The 21617-nt window shown below is 40.7% G+C and overlaps 3 protein-coding genes across 5 annotated transcripts in view; 2 read left to right on the top strand and 1 right to left on the bottom strand.

Moving 5' to 3' along the window:
• The window catches only part of arsk (arylsulfatase family, member K), a 4397-nt gene extending 539 nt beyond the window's left edge, over nt 1–3858 (top strand). Inside the window, exons 1-8 of one of the 3 annotated variants that reach the window (XM_046036095.1) lie at nt 55–303; nt 492–621; nt 746–905; nt 1148–1430; nt 1533–1704; nt 2610–2834; nt 2960–3175; nt 3285–3858. In XM_046036095.1, coding sequence (XP_045892051.1) covers nt 196–303; nt 492–621; nt 746–905; nt 1148–1430; nt 1533–1704; nt 2610–2834; nt 2960–3175; nt 3285–3559 — 1569 coding nt within the window. In that variant the 5' untranslated portion in view covers nt 55–195 and the 3' untranslated portion in view covers nt 3560–3858. Of the gene's footprint in view, nt 1–53; nt 304–491; nt 622–745; nt 906–1147; nt 1431–1532; nt 1705–2609; nt 2835–2959; nt 3176–3284 lie in introns of those variants that run through there. The other 2 variants (XM_046036096.1, XM_046036097.1) reach the window with 2 other exon arrangements.
• Nucleotides 3859–3966: 108 nt separating this feature from the next.
• On the top strand, nt 3967–19729 carry ttc37 (tetratricopeptide repeat domain 37). Its single transcript, XM_046034241.1, has 41 exons — nt 3967–4113; nt 4337–4437; nt 4570–4713; nt 4822–4913; nt 5082–5157; nt 5255–5401; nt 5643–5741; nt 5902–6010; nt 6179–6319; nt 6891–6989; nt 7182–7306; nt 7517–7603; nt 7794–7897; nt 8035–8161; nt 8734–8913; nt 9083–9207; nt 9315–9565; nt 9669–9771; nt 10217–10399; nt 10603–10750; nt 10838–10916; nt 11659–11720; nt 11806–11862; nt 11942–12010; nt 12511–12585; nt 12823–12964; nt 13082–13175; nt 13291–13368; nt 13471–13595; nt 13715–13838; nt 14412–14636; nt 15033–15105; nt 15323–15376; nt 15609–15720; nt 16073–16201; nt 16277–16401; nt 16560–16724; nt 17513–17665; nt 18259–18389; nt 19083–19212; nt 19367–19729. Exons 2-41 carry the CDS (start codon nt 4348–4350, stop codon nt 19445–19447), a joined length of 4713 nt encoding a protein of 1570 aa, XP_045890197.1. The 5' UTR covers nt 3967–4113; nt 4337–4347; the 3' UTR covers nt 19448–19729.
• LOC123959909 lies at nt 19552–21595 on the bottom strand. The gene is made up of 2 exons (XM_046034243.1): nt 21440–21595; nt 19552–20662 (listed from the first exon to the last, which is right to left on the bottom strand). The coding sequence occupies exon 2, from the start codon at nt 20621–20623 to the stop codon at nt 19934–19936; it is 690 nt and encodes a 229-aa protein (XP_045890199.1). The 5' UTR covers nt 20624–20662; nt 21440–21595; the 3' UTR covers nt 19552–19933.
• Between the last annotated feature and the right edge of the window lie 22 nt (nt 21596–21617).

The following is a 21617-nucleotide window of genomic DNA, read 5'->3' as shown; positions in this document are numbered from 1 at the left end:
ATTTAAATTAAGCAACTCTTATTTTGAAAGGGTAACCGGGATGTTTATATCAAGTCCCAGAGACTCGAAAGGAACTTGCGCGTTCAAAGAGGAACACTTTCTGAATTTCTTCTCCGACGAATCTCATCTAATTCAGACACATCTCTTCTTTCATAATAGCAAATCATCAGAACTTGAAGGAGCTGAAACGCTGTCATGAATACAGAAGTGTTGGCTTTGATTGTCCTGTTTCAAATTTTTGATCAAAGTTTGGGCCAAAATGGAACCAGACCCAACATTGTGATGGTGATGAGTGATGCATTTGTAAGTATGAATTAAGATACAGTATAGTGCTTTACTTCTGTATGGTAATTGCCACAATAACAGTAGCTTTTGTTAGGCTAGGGCATTATAAGAGGGCAGGGCTACAGAGATGCTTTATTTTTCACAATCTTTGTGTGACTGTATCTCAGTGGCTTTGGGTCTAAATGTCAGTTTTGTTCTTTCTGCAGGATGGGCGATTGACCTTTGATCCTGGCAGCAAAGTTGTGCAGCTTCCATATACAAACTACCTCAGGGAGCTTGGTACCACATTCCTCAATGCTTACACCAACTCACCCATCTGCTGCCCCTCAAGAGCAGGTCATTTACCCACTGAAATACTCTGGGGATTTATCTTTAAATTGATAATATAAATATATTGTGGTATTCAAGATTGTAATATAGGTGGAATAATGAATGTAACTATTTAATTTCTTGGTCTCAGCAATGTGGAGCGGTCAGTTTGTTCACCTCACTCGGTCATGGAACAACTACAAGTGCCTCGATGCTAATGCAACAACATGGATGGATTTGCTGAAGGCGAACGGATATCTTACCAAGATAATGGGCAAGCTGGACTACACCTCAGGGAGTCACTCTGTCAGGTAGGCAGATATTGCCAGAAATATGGACAAGAGTGTAAAGGTGAATCTCAGATAAATGTTGTCTCAAATAGGAAAACCTTTTCTTATTCCTGTTCACCAAACTAAGATCAGTAAACAACCATACACACAGAAGAATTGTTAGTTCCACAGCAGTGTGAATCATTCTTTTAGCTGCTTCTCCTCACGTGTTTTTTTCCACTTCCCATGTTTTGTGTCTCTGTCTGCATGTGCCACTTCTGCAGTAATCGAGTTGAGGCCTGGACACGAGATGTTCAATTTCTCCTGCGCCAAGAGGGCCGGCCTGTTACACAACTTGTTGGGAACATGTCAACAGTAAGGATCATGAGAAAAGACTGGAAAAACACAGACATCGCTACCCAGTGGATCCACCAGAGAGGTGCATCCTCACACCAACCCTTTGCTCTTTATCTTGGCCTCAATTTACCTCACCCATATAAAACTGAATCACTGGGGCCCACTGGAGGAGGATCCACCTTCCTTACCTCACCATACTGGCTGAAAAAGGCATGCTTTTTCTTTCCCTGTTTCTCCATTATTGTAGAATGACATTATATGTTGATATAGATCACTATAAAATATAAAGCAGTTTTTATTTCACATACACAGGTGTCTTCTGAGCTCATCACTGTTCCTAAATGGCTGCCCATAGCTGCCATGCACCCTGTTGACTTCTACTCCACCTTCACCAAAAACTGCAGTGGTGTTTTCACTGAGGAGGAAGTCAAACGCATACGGGCTTTCTATTATGCCATGTGTGCTGAAGCAGATGCCATGCTGGGTTAGTTGACATTGTATTTCACCAGTGGGTGATCTCTCTAACCCTGGTCTTTTGGACTCACAAAAATGGCTCAAGATCAAACCGAACTCTTCTCAACTGTTCAATCAAACTGTTGCCAAGATAACTAAGACCAGTTGTGCAAGGAGCAGTTCATTTGTTCAGGTTCACAGACCCATACATGTACTGTAAAGAAAAAAAACATGAGTCACCATTCTTACAGGATCCCAACATAGACAAAAATAAAAGTACTAAAGGAAAGCAGACATAGAGAGACTTTCTGCAATAACATTTGCAGCACAGCTAGTGTACAACACTGGCTATAAAACAAGACATAGCAAAGCAGGCAGGTAGCCAGATTGTAGGCGTATCAGTAATAATAATATATATAAAATTTAGAGTGTAACTTGCACTGAATTTCTTTAGCAGTGTCACTGTGCGGCCTGTCAAAACATTTGGCTACTTTGACTTGAATAACTCTCAGTGAAACCTCTCTGAATAAATAAAGGCTTAAAAAATGTAAATGCTTTTTATAGGCACATACTATGAAAGTGTCCTATATAAGTGAAAGCTTCCCTAATGACAGTAATTAGGCTTTTATTTAATCTGCACACTCCTTTCTGTATCTGCAAGAGAAGCATATTGTCCACTTTCATTGTAATAGTTTTTCTTCATTCACTTTCCCTCTCAAAGTAAGTTAATATATTAAGATTTGAAAGACATATTAACGTCTATACAGTCAATAAGGTCTAGAGTACTTGTCCAGACCTTAGTCTGCAATGAGATCCTGTTTACCATCACTTTATCCAGTCACTACTGTTTGAATAATGTCTCTCGACTGAATTAAGTTAAGATCCAGCAACAGCTCAATGCTTACTTTGTGACTCCTACACCCTCTGTCTCTCCAGGCCAGGTGATTTCAGCTCTGAGAGAGAATGGGCTGCTTAACAACACTGTTGTGATCTTTACGGCTGACCATGGAGAGCTAGCCATGGAGCACCGGCAGTTTTACAAGATGTCGATGTTTGAAGGCAGCTCCCATGTTCCTTTGCTGGTCATGGGGCCTGGGCTTATGTCTGGCCTGCAGGTCAACCAACTTGTGTCTTTGGTTGATCTCTATCCCACTGTGCTGGGTAAGGAAGTAGACAAAAAGACATAGAATTTAAATGTCTGTAAAAAAAATTCTAAATCAATAAATGTCTGTCTAGTTTCGGGTTGACTAATTTAACTTGATGTAACACACTTGTGTATTCTGCAGACATTGCTGGTATTCCAGCACAAGGTATCCTCAGTGGCCATTCGCTCCTTCCTCTGCTATCCAAGGCAAGCGCTTTTTCAAACAAGCAACATCCAGACTGGGTTCTGAGTGAATATCATGGTTGTAATGTCAATGCCTCTACATACATGCTGAGAAGTGGCCGGTGGAAATATATTGCCTATGCAGATGGCCTGAGTGTTCCCCCACAGCTTTTTGGTGAGTAGCTTGTAGCTTCAGAAACCTCACTTCAATCACACATATGCTTCAAAAAAGAATCCTAAAACTATGTCTGCCTTTGATTTTCTGTACTCTCTGTGTTTTGCAGATGTAACACTGGACAAAGAAGAACTTCATAATGTAATTTTCAAATTCCCAGACGTGTGGACACACCTGGACAAGCTTTTGCGCAGCATTGTAGATTATCCAAAAGTTTCTACAGCTGTCCATCTCTACAATAAAAAAGCATTTGGTGCCTGGCGCCATAGTTTGGGGAGAAACTACAGCCAGGTCATTGCTAACCTCAGGTGGCATGTAGATTGGCAAAAAAATGTGTTAGCCAATAAGAGAGCTATTGACAAGTGGCTCTATGGCTCAGTTTGAAATCTTTATGGTTAACTTTAAGGTGTCTGTTTTTTAATGAGATGGACTCTTTTACTATCACATCTTAGACAACCAATTAGAGAGCCAATAATGGACATAACAGAGTATCCTTTTTAATGTCCTAGGCTCACACTATGACTGAATCTGGACTTTTACTTACACATCACATCTCTGACACGTATCCACCTCCACACAAAAGTTAGACTTTCAGTGGGGATAGTGGGGAAGAATGTACATATCCTTTCATTATTTATTTCTTAATCCATTAATTTGTTTCAAATAAATACATATTTTGCTCACTTTTGTATATTTGTCTTTATTTTTATTCTTACACAATCAGGTAGACCCTTCTATGAGTAGACTACGCTGGAAGTAGTTTTATTTTGAAAATACGGAGTCGGCGTGAAGCTGCTTGTGTTACACTTCCGTGTCAGCCAACGAGAGCAGGGCAAGTTGTCAACAGGAGCTGCCTCAAATTTTAGTTCACATTTGCAAACCCTATTTGTGTAACAGCTCAACCAACTGGACAAAAACCATCTTATGTATCAATTAAGGTTTGAAGCCGGTTCTCTTGCCAAAATACGTAACGTTAGCGTAGAGCCGCTGACAAACTCCGCTAATGCTAAAATGTGTTTAACGGTTGCTAACGTTAGCTAAAACTGCTAACAACACTAGTTAACGTTAAGTTAATATAAACTCTTGCTAACTAAGTCAGAAGTTTACTGTCAAGTCAGCTGTTAACCTTTTTGACTCTTCTATGGCTCTTTTTTCACTCAGATAATTACAAGATGTCTAATAAAGAAGTGAAAACAGCATTGAAAAGTGCCAGAGAGGCCATAAAAAACAAAGAGTTCAAAGAGGCTCTAAAACACTGCAAGGTAACGTAAAAGTGAGGCATTTACATAAGGTATTGGCTCTTTATGTGCATATGTTCCAAGGAGTCTGGGTAAGGAATAAGGCAATGTAGAGATGTATAGCTGCTGACTTTGCACTCTTCAATGTGGTTTTAGGCTGTTTTGAAACTTGAGAAGAACAATTATAATGCTTGGGTATTCATCGGCTTGGCAGCCAGTGAACTCGAACAGCCAGATCAGGCACAGACCGCTTATAAAAAGGCTGTGGAGCTGGAGCCTGAGCAGCTACTGGCATGGCAGGTAAGGAGCATAAATGGGTGAATTTATGCTGAGGATGTTCATATTATATTACAACTCTCCCCAGGCCCAGTCATTATGAACTGTGTCAAAAATGCATTTGTGTTTTAGGGCTTGGCAAATCTTTATGAGAAGACTGATCAGTGGGATTTCAAACTTGAGCTACCTAATGTCTATCAGAAGCTTGTTGATCTGTATGCAAGGTAAAACATGGGAAATTCTCTAAAGCATAATTTTTAACTGCAAAGGAAGTGATAATGCTAGTATTTACTTGCACCCACCCTGTGATTTCTTAGCAAAATGTAGTTTAGACTAATTTAACACATTTGATTTTTAATGTTATTGATTCTCGTTATGTTTTCCATTTACAGCTCTGACAAAAATAAATGTTATGAGATGATCAAAAAGCTGTCAGATATCTATCAGTCTGACAAAGAATATTTAATGGTATGTATTTTAGAGGCATGTGCAGTCAGTGGAAAAAAAACAACACTGTTTTGTGTTCTTTTCACACATTTGAATGCTTTTGTATGTTTGCATGTAGTTGGCAAAGGTTTGGCTGCAGCTCCTTCTGCTGAAGGAGGAAGAGGCTGTGACCAAAAAAGAGTTACTGCAGCTATGGAAACAGATGACCCAACTCCTCTCAGACTGCCTTAATGAGGAAGAGCAGGACAATGAAACTCACCAGCATGTAAGGTTTCCCCAAATGTGGAAAGAAACTCAGCGCCGTGTTGTGTTTCTTTTTATCTAGAAAAACTGCAACACAAGAGTCCACCCTCTCCAATCTACCCTAAAGGGTTATAGCTCAAATCTCTCTCATTAATAGACACAAATAAAGATAATATTTTGAGTGCTCTTAATGTTATTTTTAATGCACGTATTTTTATGCCATCTGCCATTTGGTAACTGTTTTGTTTGTTCGTGGTCATCAGTTAATCACAGCATTTGAGAAGGCAATGGTTCTAATGGATCCTGTACCAGGAGAGGAACACAAGAAGGTGTCAGCTGACTATGTCAAATGTCTTTCTAAAGTAAGTGCACCTTATCTGATGTCTGTGTCACCACCACATAATTGCAAGAACAAGGTGTTCATGTTTATCAAAGATAACAGAAAAGTAGGATACCTCATATTTAGCCCTGTTCAATAATTTACTTAATCAGCTGCTCCTCATGAATCTCGTCTTACCATAGCTACCACAAGAAGAAGCCAAATTGAAAGAGGCATGCGAGTCCATGCTGTCCCTCTACCCTGACCAAAGTTATCCTCTTGAAGTCCTTTGTTCTCACTACCTCAAAACAGGTAGATACTGTTGTCAAAATCTAAAATCACAGAATACAATGATTGATTTATAGATATTCAAGAGTTTTGTCAAATAAAATGCACTAAAGTGTCACATTCAGGCATTGAGGGGAATCTTTCACTTTTGCAGTCAGTCTCACTAAATACATGCTGTGTTTGTATTTGAAGGTGTTCAGAACAAGGATGCAGTAAGCTGTTTCTCCCGGCTTCTGGGTCTGGTTCCTGACAGTGGATTAGGTCACTTGGGTCTGGGCACCAAAGCACTGGAAGAAGGAAGATTTAAAGATGCCATTAATTACCTTGCACAAGGTTAGTTTGTGTATCAACAAATTATAGACGCTTTCATCGGATGTGTTGCCAAGGTGACACGCCCGGCCCGAAGTTAACTTCCGTTCTGTTTGTTTATCACTGGGTTTGTGTTTACTGGCTAATACGCTGAGTGATATCAAGTACAGTGTTTCCCATACATTCATTTATTTGTGGCGGCCCACCACATTATCAGCACTGACTGCCGCAGTTACGCTGTCATTCTGTGGGAAACACTGCGGTAAATCAGACAGGTCGGTAGAAAAACATTCTTTTGTTCAACAGGTCTGGTAGTGTGACCTTATCACATTTCAGTTTGGCCAAGTAACGATTCTTTTCTTCGACTGGCAGCTAAGGTTATTTACTTGTTATGTATTGCTTGCAGAAGTCTGCTGGAAGTTAAGTTTGGGCCAGAGTAACGAACTTGCGCAGTACTGTTTGTTTATGTTGTTACTGTTGAAAGCGTATGTAAAAGGCTCCTGAAAGCTTTATACTGAGATATACACTTCATGACCATTGCTGTAGTTTTTAATAGATGCTAACTCCCAATGATCTGTCTCTTCTCTTTTATTAGGCTTGAAGAAAATGAGCTGCAGTATGGGTTGGTACAGTCTGGCTGAAGCTCAGTTTAAAATGCACAGATACTCAGACAGTGCTATGTCATGCTCCCAAGGTATGTTTAGTCTTCTGTATATCACTATAGATGACCTCACAACAGCATGTAATCACTGATCCAGCTAGTCCAAAAGAATTGTCCAATCAGACTTCATCAAGAGTGATGAATCAAGGATGTTTACAACCGTCGGCAGCTGTTTTTTGTCCCCGAAGCAGATACTGAACTTCACTGTGTTTCTGGTTCTGTTAGGTCTGACAGTGTGTGTGTCCGGGGATAAAGAGCTGAGGGTCAAACTGCTTAGGCTGAAACTCGAGGCTTTAGTCAGGAGTGGAGGACAGAAGGCAGCAGACTCTGCTCTGGAGACATTTTCACAGGTAATGTGATTGACTAATACTATTTAGCATGTTGTATGTTCTCTAATTTTGAATTTAGATAATTGTGTATTAAGTAATTCAGCATTAAAAGTGTTTTGTTTGTTTTGGGTTTACTATGAATCTGTTTTGCAGCTGTAACCTTGGACGTACATGTGTAGTGCCACCTATTATCGTAAATATCCTATTTATTTGTTGTCTTTTCTTTTTTAGATCCCAGATGCTGGAGAAGACCTAGTTCTAGTAGCCCTTGAAGGACGTGCATACCTTAACAAGGGACAAATTGATGAAGCACTTAAGGTTGAAACCCTTTTACCTGTTGATTTCTGTCTGGGGGAAAATGTCAGATTGATAGGAAACACATTATTGCAGTAAATAATTTAATGTGTAACTTTAATAGTAATAAAAATAATAACCGTGTGAAATACATGTCTGTCTCTCTAGACACAAGATAGGATTGTGCAAAGTGAACTATTGTGTCATCATTTAGGTGTCATCAGAGCTGGTGGCATCTAACCCTAACCTGGCTGAGGGCTTGGTACTGAGAGGACTGGGTCAGTTGGCTCAGGGCCAGCAGCAGCTGGCAGAGGAAAGGTAAAAACTGCGTGTTTCTTTTTGTGTGCATGTGTGTTTTTAATCTAGCACTGCACACTGTCAAAAAATAAAATAATTTGTGTGGTGCAAAAAGGTTTAGTTCTCCACGCTGAACTTTTCTCTCTTCTGTTGTTTAGTTTCCTAAAGGCAGCTAGCCAGAGCCCAGACTGTGGAGAGTACTATTTCTTGCTGGGACGACTCTACTGGGACATGGGAGAAGAGACCCGTAAAGACCGGAGCAAAGCTCATACACATTTGCTCAAGGTTATTACAATTATTGAAATTTTGAAATTTGTGGTAGGTGAGGAGATTTGTATTCTGAGATATATTCATTTATGCTCACTAAATCTCTCAAATATCAAAGATAAAACATTAAAACTTAAAGCTAGGTTAGGCAGTTTATTTCAGAAGCATTTGCTGAAATTGTCTTTACATCAATAAATCAGCTGCTCTCACACAAAAATGAAAAAAAAGCAACAAAAAACAAAACAAATCTATGGCGTCTGCAGGACTGTAATAAGCAAACGCAGCCAATCATTTCCTTCCTGTCTAACTGCCTCCCTGCGTGCACTCTGTCCGTGCACTCATTGCATGTGAAAAAGTGTTTTGGGGGAATGGCTTCAGAAGGAGGCGTGCGGGATGGGGTGGGATTTACGCGGTTAAATACTTTCAAAGTCTTGCTCTCTCTTGCTAGTTTCTCCAACGTTGCCTAGCTACCGTAGCTTAACTCGTGCACAAATAAACTTGGGAAATGTCACAACATGATTTTTATTGCCTGAAGTCAAGTGAAGTGCCAAATGGTATCTTAGTTTGAAAGCTTCCTTTCTCCATTTCAGGCTGCAAAGTTAGACCCACAACTTGGTTGTGTATTCCGCTACCTTGGACATTATTACAGGGAGGCGGCAAATAATCGTGGCCGGGCACGGGGCTGCTATAAGAAGGCTTTTGAGTTGGACAACGATGATGCTGAGTCTGGAGCTGCCTCAGTGGATCTCAGTATGGAACAAGACGATATGGTAATTATTTGGCAAACGGTCACAAAATACCACAACGTTCATGTGCGGTGTTGGCACTCTGTTATAGTGTTTACTTAAAGGTGCCTCTCTTTTGTCTTGGACACTCCCATGTTCCTTTTTTACCTATCTTCCCTTTATATTTTCCTGTCCTCTTCCCTCAATGCTGCAGGACACTGCCTTAGCAGTACTTCAGTCAGTGATTGAGAAAGCCACTCCAGGCTCAGCTAAATGGGCTTGGATGAGACGAGGACTATACCACCTGAAGGTCGGCGAGCATCAGCAAGCTACAGCTGAGTAAGAGTTTAAAATCTCAGACAGTAAAATGTATTATCTCAAGTCTTTAACGCTATCATAGGTATTGTAAGTGTGTAAGCATTATTGACCGTTTAATTTATATTTAGTCTGCAGGCAGCTCTGAGAGCAGACCCTGAGGACTGGGTGTGTTGGGAGTGTTTAGGTGAGGCCTACTTAAACCGCCGGAGCTTCACAGCGGCTCTGAAAGCCTTTGGTAAGGCCCATCAGCTTCAACCCTCCTCCATCTACTGTGTCTATCAGGCTGCTGCTATTAAACAGACCCTGGGAAAGTTCACAGAGGCGGTTGCGGAGTACTTGCAGATCACAGCACAGCAGGACTATGTTCCTGCTCTTAAAGGTAGGTGTTTGTATCAATGTATATTAATGTTGTGCTTTTTATTGTATATGTCTGAGAACTGAACCTGGGCATTTTAATCAGATTGATATGATCTGTTGTTCAGGTCTTGGGGAGTGCCAGCTGTCTCTGGCAAAAAGTTTAATGGAGGACTGCAGAGATTGGGGAGCCATTGACCTCATTCAGCAAGCCATACAGAACCTCTTCAGGTAATGATTAGAGATTTGTTTAATTTGTTAATCTTAAAATAAGGGTGGCTGTGGCTCAGAAGATGTAGCGTGTTGCCTGTTAATCGAAAGATTGGCGGTTCCATCCCCGGCTCCTCCAGGCTACATGTCGAAGTGTCCTTGGGCAAGATACTAGATAGACCCCGAGTTGCCCCTGGCGGCTGTTCCACCAGTGTATGATGTGTGTGAATGTTATTTTCTGTTTGTGAGTGAATGGTGAATGCGATGTAGTGTAAAAAGCGCTTTGAGTGGTCGCAAAGACTAGAAAGCCGCTATACAAATACGGAGCTTTTACATTTACAAATGATGCCTTGTCTGTCTGATACACATTGTGAGTAAATTAATTTTCTGTGATTCATTACATCACAGGATCACACAGACTGTTTCTTCGATTTCATTCATCCTTCCAAATTTCTGTACTCATCAGAGCTGTGGAGCTGCGTCCAGACTTGTCTTGTTTGTGGAAGCTGCTGGGAGATGCTTGCACTGCAGTCAGCACCGTGTCGCCAAACAGAGCCACGGTTCTAGTGCCTGCCCTGCTGGCTGGTTTAGACCCCAGCACCCAGAGCCACAAACTGAAACAGGCCCAAACACTCAAAGTCGGTGAGAGGTATGACCACAAACAGGCCTTGACTTTTTCCGAGCTGCTTATACCTTTGCTACTCTGTCAGATAATAAATTTTTACCATCAGTACACTTACAAGTTGACACTGAATAGCTTTAATGCCATAAGGGTCTTTTTGTTGCCCTTGCATACTCAAGCATAGAATCTGCACACTGAACATTAATTTAAGTGCATCGTTGTGTCTGCAGGTGTTACGCCCGTGCTTTGAAGCTGATGTCTGAGGTCCCCAGCCTTTGGTATGACTTAGGACTCAACTATTACCGCCAGTCCAGTCTACCCTGCCTTGCAGAGGGTGACCAGAACTCCCCAACTCTGCTCCTAGAGAAGGCTGAGCAGGTATTTCACAGAATGCTGCCCAGCAACAGTTTAGCAACGTTTACTCTCAGAGGTGGTCTTTTTAGAGTTTTTTTTCTCTCTTTTCAGTGTTTAAAAAAGGCTATTATGATGGACAGTGGGAACCATAGCTACTGGAATGCCCTGGGAGTGATTTCCATGAGCAAAGGTATTGCAGGTGATGCAGTATTGACTGCATCTTCTAAGTAGAGTATTTTATTTTAAAAAACAAAAGCCTTTACATTTTATTTTACTCTCATTGCTCTGCCCTAAATTAACATGCGCCCACTGTCAAAATGCAAGGAACTGCAGGCATCTGTTAGTGTAAAGCTACATCTTTTATTCTGTCAGCCTAAAAAGGATTAACAATATTTTGTATTCCAAATGCACAGCATACTGCTCAGTAATAAGGGTGGCTTCAACAATAAATGTTTTCATTTTACTTCAGGAAATAAATTACACGCATTGAAATACAATTTAGTTCCATTTTAATTGGTTCGGGTAACCTACAGACATTTGATCAAGTTTTATTCAGTGTCTAAAAAAGCTTTAATCTTGCAGAGATGGCTGTACCAACCAGACTTGGTGCCCTGAGGAAGAAACTATTACATTACTTTCCTCTTTAATTGCATTGCCTTTAAAATGTAGATACTAGTAGCAGTAGTTAGGCTACTAGTATTTAGGACAAGTCATGGGTCAGTATAATAAAAATAGAATCTGATACATTAGAAATATGAAAATGGTTGTGGCGTTAGCTTAGGGTTTAAATAAATAGCCAGACAGAAAATCAAATCCTAACTATGTATGTAGATACACATTTTTTCCCCTGATTAATACAATTACTTTTGATTGATCTGTGTCACAGGAACTTGATGCAGTTTTATCTTGTCACTTTCCTTTTGTTACACCAGGTCTTGAGAACTTCCCTCTGGCTCAGCATTGCTTCATCAAGTCCATACAAGTTGAACCAAATGTATGTACTGCACATTTGTTCAGATGAAGAATCGTATTCTCAGAAATTATTAGTTTTAATGTGACTTCTTAATATTTCATGACAGAATGTTGTTGCTTGGACCAACCTCGGCACCCTGTATTTGAAAAAGGACAATATAGAGGTGTGTGTGATAAATTTTCTTATGTTTGTTTTGTTTTTATCATAGTTGTGGTTGTTAAAGTCTGGTCTTATTTTCTTAGCTTGCACACGAGGCCTTCAAGATTGCCCAGTCCTTGGAGCCACTTTATGTCAACTGCTGGATTGGACAGGTACAAAGACATCATGATCATGAGAAAATGTTTAAAGGTCACTTTAATTGATCATGTCAAAGTTTTAATAATTCAGAGTATCCAAGGGTCTTCTTTATCACATACAAATATATTTCCTGTACAATATATGCATGCATATGTTAAACATCAGGCAAAATCTAATGGTAAAACTAACAATGAAAGGATAAGTTTGTAAGATAATCAGGTTTACTTGAGATAGTACAAGTGTTGTGCATAGGAATACAGAGAAGAAGCCATTTCTGGTCTTTCTGTAGTTCAGTTCATTAGTTATATTTAAGTTTCATTTACCAATGCAATGAATTTAAGTTCAGTGGTTGGATAAGATATAATATGTTGTTGGCTTAGTATAGTTTAATTTAGTTTAAAGTATAATTTTGAGTACAAGGTTTGTAAAGAATAAAGTTAGTTTATAAGAAGAATTAGTGAATTTCTCTTGTTGGCCTCTTTGTCTTTATCTGCCTAAATTGTCCTCCCACCAGGCGCTGATAGCAGAGAGAGTGGGAAGCTATGACACCATGGATCTTTTCAGGCACACCACTGAACTCCGCACACATGTGCGTTACCTCCCAAACCTACTGGGGTTGTTATTATAATACCCACTAATTAGCTGGCTAATAACAGTTTAATGTTTGCTTCAACTTTTTCTGTCACTCTGCTAAATGTTCAGCTATAAGCATATTGCTTTTTGTATAGTTTATTTCTACTTTGTCAGACTATGTTTATGCCTTGCCTTTCTTTGCTTTTTCTCCCTCTTCATCTACATCTCTCTCATCACTCGTCTTTCCCGATAGATGGAGGGAGTGAAAGGCTATGCCTACTGGGTATGTTCCACCCTGCTAGATAAGAGCAACAGGGACTCTGAACTGTACCGCTACAACATAGTACAGATGAACGCCATCTCTGCTGCTCAGGTGGCTCTCAGCAAGTATACAGGTACCGCATATATTTGTGAGTTGATGCACATGCAGGATTCACAGATCCCTTGATTGTATTTGGGTCATGTGTTACAGATAGATGTGTGACATGACGTTTCTTTTGCACCTCTGTCAGAGAGGATCCAGTCTGACCCCGATGCCTTCATTATGCTTGGCTACCTGAATGAGCATCTGCAGCTCAAGAGGCAGACCTTACAGGCTTACCAAAGGTGTCTATCTGAATTACACTGACCCACAGCTCACATATGAGGCAGTGGTGTACCAAGAAAATAATGGAAGACAAAAGATCATTCACCTTTCTCAATCTTAACTCTCTTTCCTCAGAGCTGTTGAACTGCTTCGGCCCATGTCCTCGACAGAAGAGCTGGCTTTTGCTCTGGGCTGCTATGGCCGTGCTTTGTGGTAACAACCTACTCAACTTTCAATGTACTTTAACCATCTTCGATTATACTTCACAAATATGCCAAACTCCATTCTTTGTATGTCCTACTGTGTCATTTGCAGCACCTCGGGCCAGTGGGAGGAGGCAGCGCATGTTTATAATTCCACTTCACTGCAGGAGCTGAGTGACCTGACAGGGCTGGCTCTGGCCTACTGCAGGGCAGGACTCATCCAAGAGAGCATCAACGGTGAGGACAGGGAGAGACAAACTGAAATTAGAGATTGTATATGTGTTGACATGCCAGAGTGACTGAACTTAATAAACTGTGTGTGTGTGTGTTTGTGTGTGTGTGTGTGTGTACTTTAGCCTATGAACGTGCCTTGGCTGTGGCTTCCAGTGAGAAGGAGAAGGCTTACATCTTGACAGCCCTGGCCCTGCTTCAGCACCGGGATGGTAACCTAGACTCAGCTAAGACTCTGCTGTTTAAATGGTGAGTCCACAGTGTTGTCTGGACCGTTACCAGTGGTTTATCACATTTTTGTCCACTAACTAAAAATACTGTATAGGTTGATTGAGTGTGCGTTTTTCTGACCAGTCTTCATTTCAAACTAAACTTCACACTTACTAGAGATAGATAATCCACCTCTGATGAATACATTTTCATTGCATTATAATTCTGAGAGTAGGGCAATATAATGTAGTCAAAGCTATGATATATTTCCTCATTTTCATGCAATAATGTAATTTGGGCTTTTTTAATTTCCATTTCAGTCAGGGACTGCTCAAGTGCTTGTGGCCAAACGGTATTGGAATCACAAGCTCTGATGCCAAACTACCAAACCTGAAAGACAAACTATTAGGAAATGCTTGATGCAAAAGAACCATGTAAATATGATGCATTTAAAAGGATGCTCTTTGACAGCAAATTGTCCGACCTTCCCAAAACCATTTGATTGTGCCAAGGAAAATCTTTATTACCACATGACGATAATGTGTGACTATGCTTACACTGAATTTGCTTTCAAGCTAAAAGTATTTATCTCTCTGCTTTCTGTCTCCACAGCTCGATGTTAAAGGAGCCAATCTCAGAGTCTCTGCTGTGTTTATGTGCCCTGGGATTGGTCCACAGTGATGCTACACTAGCTGCTGCTGCCCTGACTGAGTTGCTGAAGCAAGGTTCCGCCTCTGGGAATGTTATAGAGCAGCGGTGTCTGCTCACCTGCGCCTTGCTAGCCCTGCAGGGCAACTACAGTGCGGTGCAAAGAGAGGCTTCCAGAGCTGTACACAGGTAAGCTGCTTGTTTTATGCGTTTAGAGTGCCCTACTGATGTGCTGTACCCTTAAGTAACTGATTTGACTTAAAATTAAAGTTATACATCAATGTAATCAAAATAAACTTTTGACACTAAAGGCCAGATTTACTGAGCCTTTAAAACCTTGTTTTAGGTGCATAGTGTGGAGGATTGCACAAAAACTTGGTAGTGTGATAGGTTTATAAGTTTGATTTTATGTATCACTGCATTTACTATCATTAGTTTGGGGTCATTTTTGGATAGACATTTCTCTGTTTCTGAGACTGTATTATCACATACATAATAATTCTTAGAATACTTTTTATGGGGTAAGCCTATACAGAAGGTACAAATTCTACAAAGTCTTTGTCTTATTTTTCTGTATTATTACAGCAATCCTGGAAACCCATCACTGTGGGCACTGCTGTCCAGACTGGTACCACAGTACTACCCCAAGAAGGCTAATGTAAGGCTGCATATACACACACACACACACACACACACACACACACACACACACACACACACACACACACACACACACACACACACACACACACACACACATCCCAAGTCTATTATATTTGCACACATTTAACTGAGCAGCCTCTAAAGCTATTGCTGTAGTGCTGCTGGACAGTTATAGTGGAAGGGTTCATGGTTTTGTTTGCTGCGTGTTTCAGGGCGGAGCCATGGCAGGTCATGTTGCCTGTCTCTCCAGTATGACCCTAGGAAAGGTAAGAGTGACGGTGAATTGATGTTTAAATGGCTTTGTGTATCTTTATCTGTTGTGTTCTTTCTTTTGTTTGACACTTTGTCTAACCTCACTGCTATTATAAGTGAAACTCAGTACGATCATGTTATTTTGCCTGGATTCTATAATGTGTAATCTATTTTACACTGTAGATGTAGATTGCATTAAAAAATACTGCATATTAAACTGTGTTAATCTAATTTATGTGCCTGCAGAGGGCGTTGTTGTACAGTGGAGTAAACCAGCTAGCTAGTGGGAGACACTCTGGAGAGGACAGTCAGAGGAATGCACTGAAGACTATGCAGAGAGCTGTTCTGCTCTGCCCTGGTATAAATATAAATACACACACACACACACACACACTTATCAGTGGAAACTCAAATGTATGTCTTAGAAAATAAATCAGTCTTAAAGAAGTGAGGTAAAGTTAGTATTAGGAAATACATTTGTGTAAATTCTCTTATTTAGATTAATTAAATGTTGTGTATGGTACCATTCTTCCATCCATCAAATACACAGTATAATTGAAGTATTGCAGCTTTGTGTCACAGAGAAGCTTGTTACCTTATGTATGTCCTTATTAATACATTAATAAATACATTTATTTGAAAATGTAAAGTTACCTTACACTTTGAAAAGTCCATGTGATCTGAGTCTCCACTTGTGTCTCTACTTTCAGATGATCCAGCAACATGGGCGGGATTAATGGCTGCCTGTCACACAGAAAACACTTCGTGTTACCTTTCAGGTTCTGCTCCTTGCAGACAAGGACTGGAGCAAATCCTTATGTCGGTGGTTTCTGAGAAAGGTGTGTGTGTGTGTTTTATGCCGTTTACTTTTTTGTGCAATTTGCATGTATAACTGACACCTTTCTGTTTTCCAGTGCGTAGTGTGGAGGAGGTGGAGCGCCCTCTAGCCCAGACTCTAGAGGGCTGGGTACTGCAACAGGCAGTGATTGGTCTCACGCTGGGGGGAAAGCTGGAGCAGGCAGAAGCCCTCTGCTCACAGGTGAGATATTATTCTCTGAATTACTTAATTGTAAAAAGGGTTACACTTGTTTTAGGCTGAAATTACATAGATGAAGTAATACCAGTTATATTCACATTCATATCATCATCTCTTCTGTCCATTGCTGTGTTCCTCATACTCTGCCTGCTTTTTCCCAGGTGCTGAATGTTTCTCCAGAACACCCAGCTGTGATGCTGTCACTGAGACAGGTACAGTGTCAGCGTCTCCTTGTTTCCAGTGGGGGTACCATCCTCCCAGTCTCTGTGTTGGAGCAACTAAACAGCACTGTGATGGCGAACCCCACAAACATTGGTGCATGGCACGTAAGTGGACGCTTCATCATTTAAGATGTTGCACCAGTTTTTGTATTGCAGTAACTTAATGACAAGCTATGGCTCCTTTTAATTTGAAGCAGTAGTAATATAATAGTACAAACAGTGCTTTACCGCTATCTTCTCTATTAAACAGCGAGACTTGAACATATATTGATGGTCCCAGTCTTGGATGATTGCTGGTTTAAATATTAAGGTCATGTTGAACTGTATTGATGATAAAACCTTTTTGTCCTGCTTCCACTGAGACACTGGTTAAATGAAGACCATTTTTGTGCCTTGTTTGAGACCTCAGATTGCTGCACTTATAATCAAATGACTGCTACCCTCAGGGGAGAAGCTCGAACGAAACCAGGCTCTCTCATTAAGCCATGTGCATATTAGCAGATTGTAGCTTGTTTGAGACCACAAATGTTACAGACTGTGTAGCAATATCATTCTGTGTCTGTAGAAGTCATCTTACAGCCATTACTGAATCAACATGCAGTCAGCTATTTTATGTAATGAAAATAATTGTCCGTGAAGTTTGGCTTAATTTATGAGAAGTCATTGTATCATATTACTAGCTGAAAATACTAGCATGTTTGTACCAGTAGTCTCAGTTTTGCATCAACTTTAAGCAATTTTCCTCTCTCCTTCTAATTGTTATCTCACATTGCCTCTAACATCCTATACCTCTCTCTTCACCCCTCATATTTCCCACCCGACCCTCTGTAAATCTCCCATTCTCACTACTCGTCCTTGATCATCCCGTCACTCTCCTACTCTCCTTCTCTCAGTGGCTGGCTGAGGTGTATCGGAGCCAGGGCCTGTTGGTTCAGGCAGTCATGGCTTATAGGCAGAGTCTGCAGGTAGCCTCACAGCTCGGTCTGCACAGCAGCCAGGTAGCCAGCCTTCTCCGACTAGCCCTGCTAGCCCTAGGACCCTGTATGGTGAGTCCCTGCATTTAAGGGTGATACAGTACAGCTATTACAGCACAGCTATCGGAGATTTTTTTTTTTGCTATGAGTAGGAACATTTTAACAAGGACTAGTAGTGTTTTAGAATAATAGGAATAAGAAGATTTGCATATTACTACTCACACACGAGGCCAGAGGCAGCTCTTGTCTACACACTTGTCACATGGGCCGAAACAAGGTAGAGATGAAAGATGGGTCAATTTCCTGCAGAACTAGAGGATCAGTGGAAATACAAACAAGACAAGAAGCTGCTTTTGTGATTTTTAACTGGAGTGGATGTGGTTTTTAGTGCACTGCTCACACTGGAGCAAATCCCATTGTGGCCTACCATAATGAAATACAATTCTTTTTTGTTTGACATTTTGATAACCCTGTGAATATCACATTATTTTAAATTACAGCCACTGCTCCTCTGAAAGCAATTACTTACACAGAGGAGGCAGGTGTTACACATATTGTTTGCAAACAATAGGATTAAAAACATTACAAGTTGAGTAGATGAATAAAACTTAATTTTGGCCTCTCGTAGCTAGTTTTATTCTTAACACTGTGTGATCTGACCTCAGGCGGGTGTCCCAGGAAACGACTGGACGACCCTGATACTAGAAGCCACCACTGAGGTCTTGAAGCTGGGTTCATGCCCTGTGGCCCTTCTTTTCCAGGCCCTGCTCCAGTATGTGACCAAGATGGCTGCTAGGTCAGTGCTTTTGTGTTGTGTTTTGTTTTCACTGCCATAGGTAGTATGCAAATGATTTTATCCCATTGGTGTATAAGTGTAATGGATTATCTAAAGTGAATGAATGAATCAGACGATTGCGGAAACTTGAGATCTGTACTTCAATCTTTCTTTTCAAGATGTTGGTACTTTTGGAAGTGCAAAGCAGTTTCCAAAGCAAAGTTTTCATGTCCTGACATAATAGCCTTCTGTCGCTACCTCACAATCCAGCCAGGACACTTACTTAGAATGCTACATTCATGAGAGAGCTGAGGAATATGCCAATCATGAACTGGCTAAATTGCTTCAGTGATGCTGCAGGAACACCTCTGTGCCAAGCATAATAACAATGCCAAAAGGACCTTTCATGCCAGAGAGGAGTTTAATTTTATCAGAAATATTGGAAAACAGAAGTAGGACATTTGTGCCAGCTAATTCCAGCTAGGCAACAAATAAGATTCATCCAATTCCTTATGTTTTCAAGAGCTAATGAGAATAGGTGTCGTTTACAACACGGGCCGCACAATTGGGAATGCATTTCATTTACAATCTCTGCTCCTAAATGTACGCCTGGGTATGTGAGACATCCAGACAACGCAATAGAAATGATTCTCATTTAACAAGGAACAGGGCTCATATTATACCTTTGCCTATTTCTGTGTGTGTCTTCTGTAGGGAAACAAGGCGTTTGTTGGAAAGGCTGATAATCGTCCCCTCTCAAGACTTCCCAGTGACAGTGGTGCAGGTGGCCAGCTGGTACCTCCTCAGACACTTGCATGCCAAAAACGACCAGGAGCTAATCAATGTGAGCACAGACCTGCCTCATACCTGCACTGGCACTAGATTGAATCATTTTTGTAGCGATATATATTAGTCTGTTTCCAACCATGACTTCTGTGAACACGGTTTTGTCACCACAACTTTGAGAGTGAACATATATTCTCATCCTTTTTTTGCAGAACCTTTTGCACCATGCCAAAATGAATGGAGATCAAAGACTGCTGGAGTTTCACTCACTGCTTGCCGCCTCTTCATCCTGAATTTTGTCTACAACTGCATCACTGTGAAATCATCCTGCTTAGTGTTAGGTTTATCCACAGGCTGACTGTATCATATCAAATCATATCAAACTGGACATTTTGGGTCTGATATCATGAATAACTTTTATTGGCTTTCCATGATTCTTTGGTTTTACATTATACAGTGTCAATGAATTCAATATATCAAAATCATGAGTCTTATTGCGTACAATTTCAAAATGCACTTCACATTAAGTAACCAATATCAACATTAAGGCTGAAATAAAGACATCTTGCTCAGTATGTATAGATTGTCTCCTCTTGGTTTCACATAATCCTAAGCATGCTGATCTGTCAATATACAGAAAATCACACTTAAGTAGTATTATACTTTGAGGTGAGAATAATGTTTACTCTTAAGTTTTCCCCTCCACCTAATAAGGCTATATGGACCTGGATTCTCATTCCATCTGTTTCACTACAGCACTGTTTGTCCTTAACACGCTCTCAGACACTAACTCGACAAACATGCTTGGTCATGAGAATGCAGATGTTTTGCCCACAGCCCCAGCACTGTTGCTTGGTGTGTGAGGAGCCCAGCTGGGTCTTTCTCTTGCACAGTGAACACACATCCACAGCTCCACCACCTTGTGACGCTGCACCCCCATATATTCCGCTGGGATTTCTCTGACTATTAGTTACACGCTGTTGAAGCTCTGTCAGTATGGTGTTGTTTGGTGCCTTTGCAATGCCCACCACCGTCACTCTTTTGGGGTCAAACACACAATCCTCCTCTAGGCCACTGGGCACAGCTTTCATGCCACAGTTGGGGGGAACCCAAGCAGTGTCGTAGCCCTGCGTGCTCCAGGTGTACTGCATAGGATGGTCGTCCTTGTCAATACGTTTGACACGGCCAACACGCACACGTAGCTGAAGGACCACGCGGTCTGAAGGGTTATTGTTTAAAGGATAACGTTCTGCCTTCTTTTTCTCACGAGAGACATATACGCCCTTTCCCAGCATGCCACGGGGCGACTGCTGAAAGCCATTGGAAATGATGAGCCGTGCATTGGCAATGCTGGTGCCATGGTACATGGTGTAGACACCCTTGTCTTTGGGCTCCTGAGATGACCCCAGCTCCGTACGAGGTGAGTCATCATCATAGGCCACCTCCCAGCCAAAGAATGGCAGTGACATCCTGCTTCAACAAAGGGAAAGTGTCCAAGACCAGCAGCTCTGTGAGAAATAAATACAAAGATGGACGCTCAGAACAAATTGAAGTGTCACTTTTCATGTTTTACAACTGCATGTAGTTTGGTGTCATGTGGTAGATGAGCAGTGTTCCACCAAATTCTGTTACCCATCATAGTCCCAATTATGAATTTGAGCTATAATGACACTATAAACATGTTATACTTGATCACAAACTATATTTTGATAGCAGATTTGACCAAATTCCCTCCATATTTAGAGGGTCACAATTTTTCAAAGTCTGTACAATGTCTTTCAGGTAGCTAATAGATTTCTGTAACGTTATGAAGAACAGTTACCAAAATCTGAGACCCTATCTTAATACTATAGGAGGCACTATGTTTGAGAAAAGCTATCACAAGATATAAAAACGTTTGCAGTGTCGTTCTAAAGCTACGAGTTAACCCCTCATATGCTAATAGCTAGGTTATACTGTGACTTTAGGACAGGCTGAAGTTAACGTTAAATGTCACCAAAATGAACGACTAAGTTGTAAGTTTTATTTGCAGAAAACCATCCACATTCTTAACAAAACTGGCGTTTTTACGTTAGGATTTGACTTACTGGCACATTTACAATTTATGTAACGTTAACGTTAAGTCTTTAAAGGTGACTAACGTTAAAACTAGTAAAACTGTTGTAATTTAGCTTAGCTTAACGATAGTTAACTAGTATTAGTTACTTAGTAACTAAAATTACCTTTAATCTAATGAAATATAGCCTAATGTCGTTTAAGCTGATATAACATTGACGTTAACAAACCTTAACGTTACCGTCAGGTAGAAGTCGTTTTCAGTCTGTAACCTCGATAACTTTCACTTTCTGTAGTGTTACACTTTAATATAGGCTACTGTATGTTTGTCGGTATCGACTTTGACTTTCACTTTGAAAGAGAAGTAAACCAACTTCATTTCCATCTTCATGTGGACAAGTCGTATAT

This window comes from Micropterus dolomieu, linkage group LG21, assembly GCF_021292245.1.
Source record: "Micropterus dolomieu isolate WLL.071019.BEF.003 ecotype Adirondacks linkage group LG21, ASM2129224v1, whole genome shotgun sequence".
NCBI lineage: Eukaryota > Metazoa > Chordata > Actinopteri > Centrarchiformes > Centrarchidae > Micropterus > Micropterus dolomieu.
Note: the sequence above shows the minus strand (reverse complement) of the source record. Positions and strands in the feature narration are given on the sequence as shown.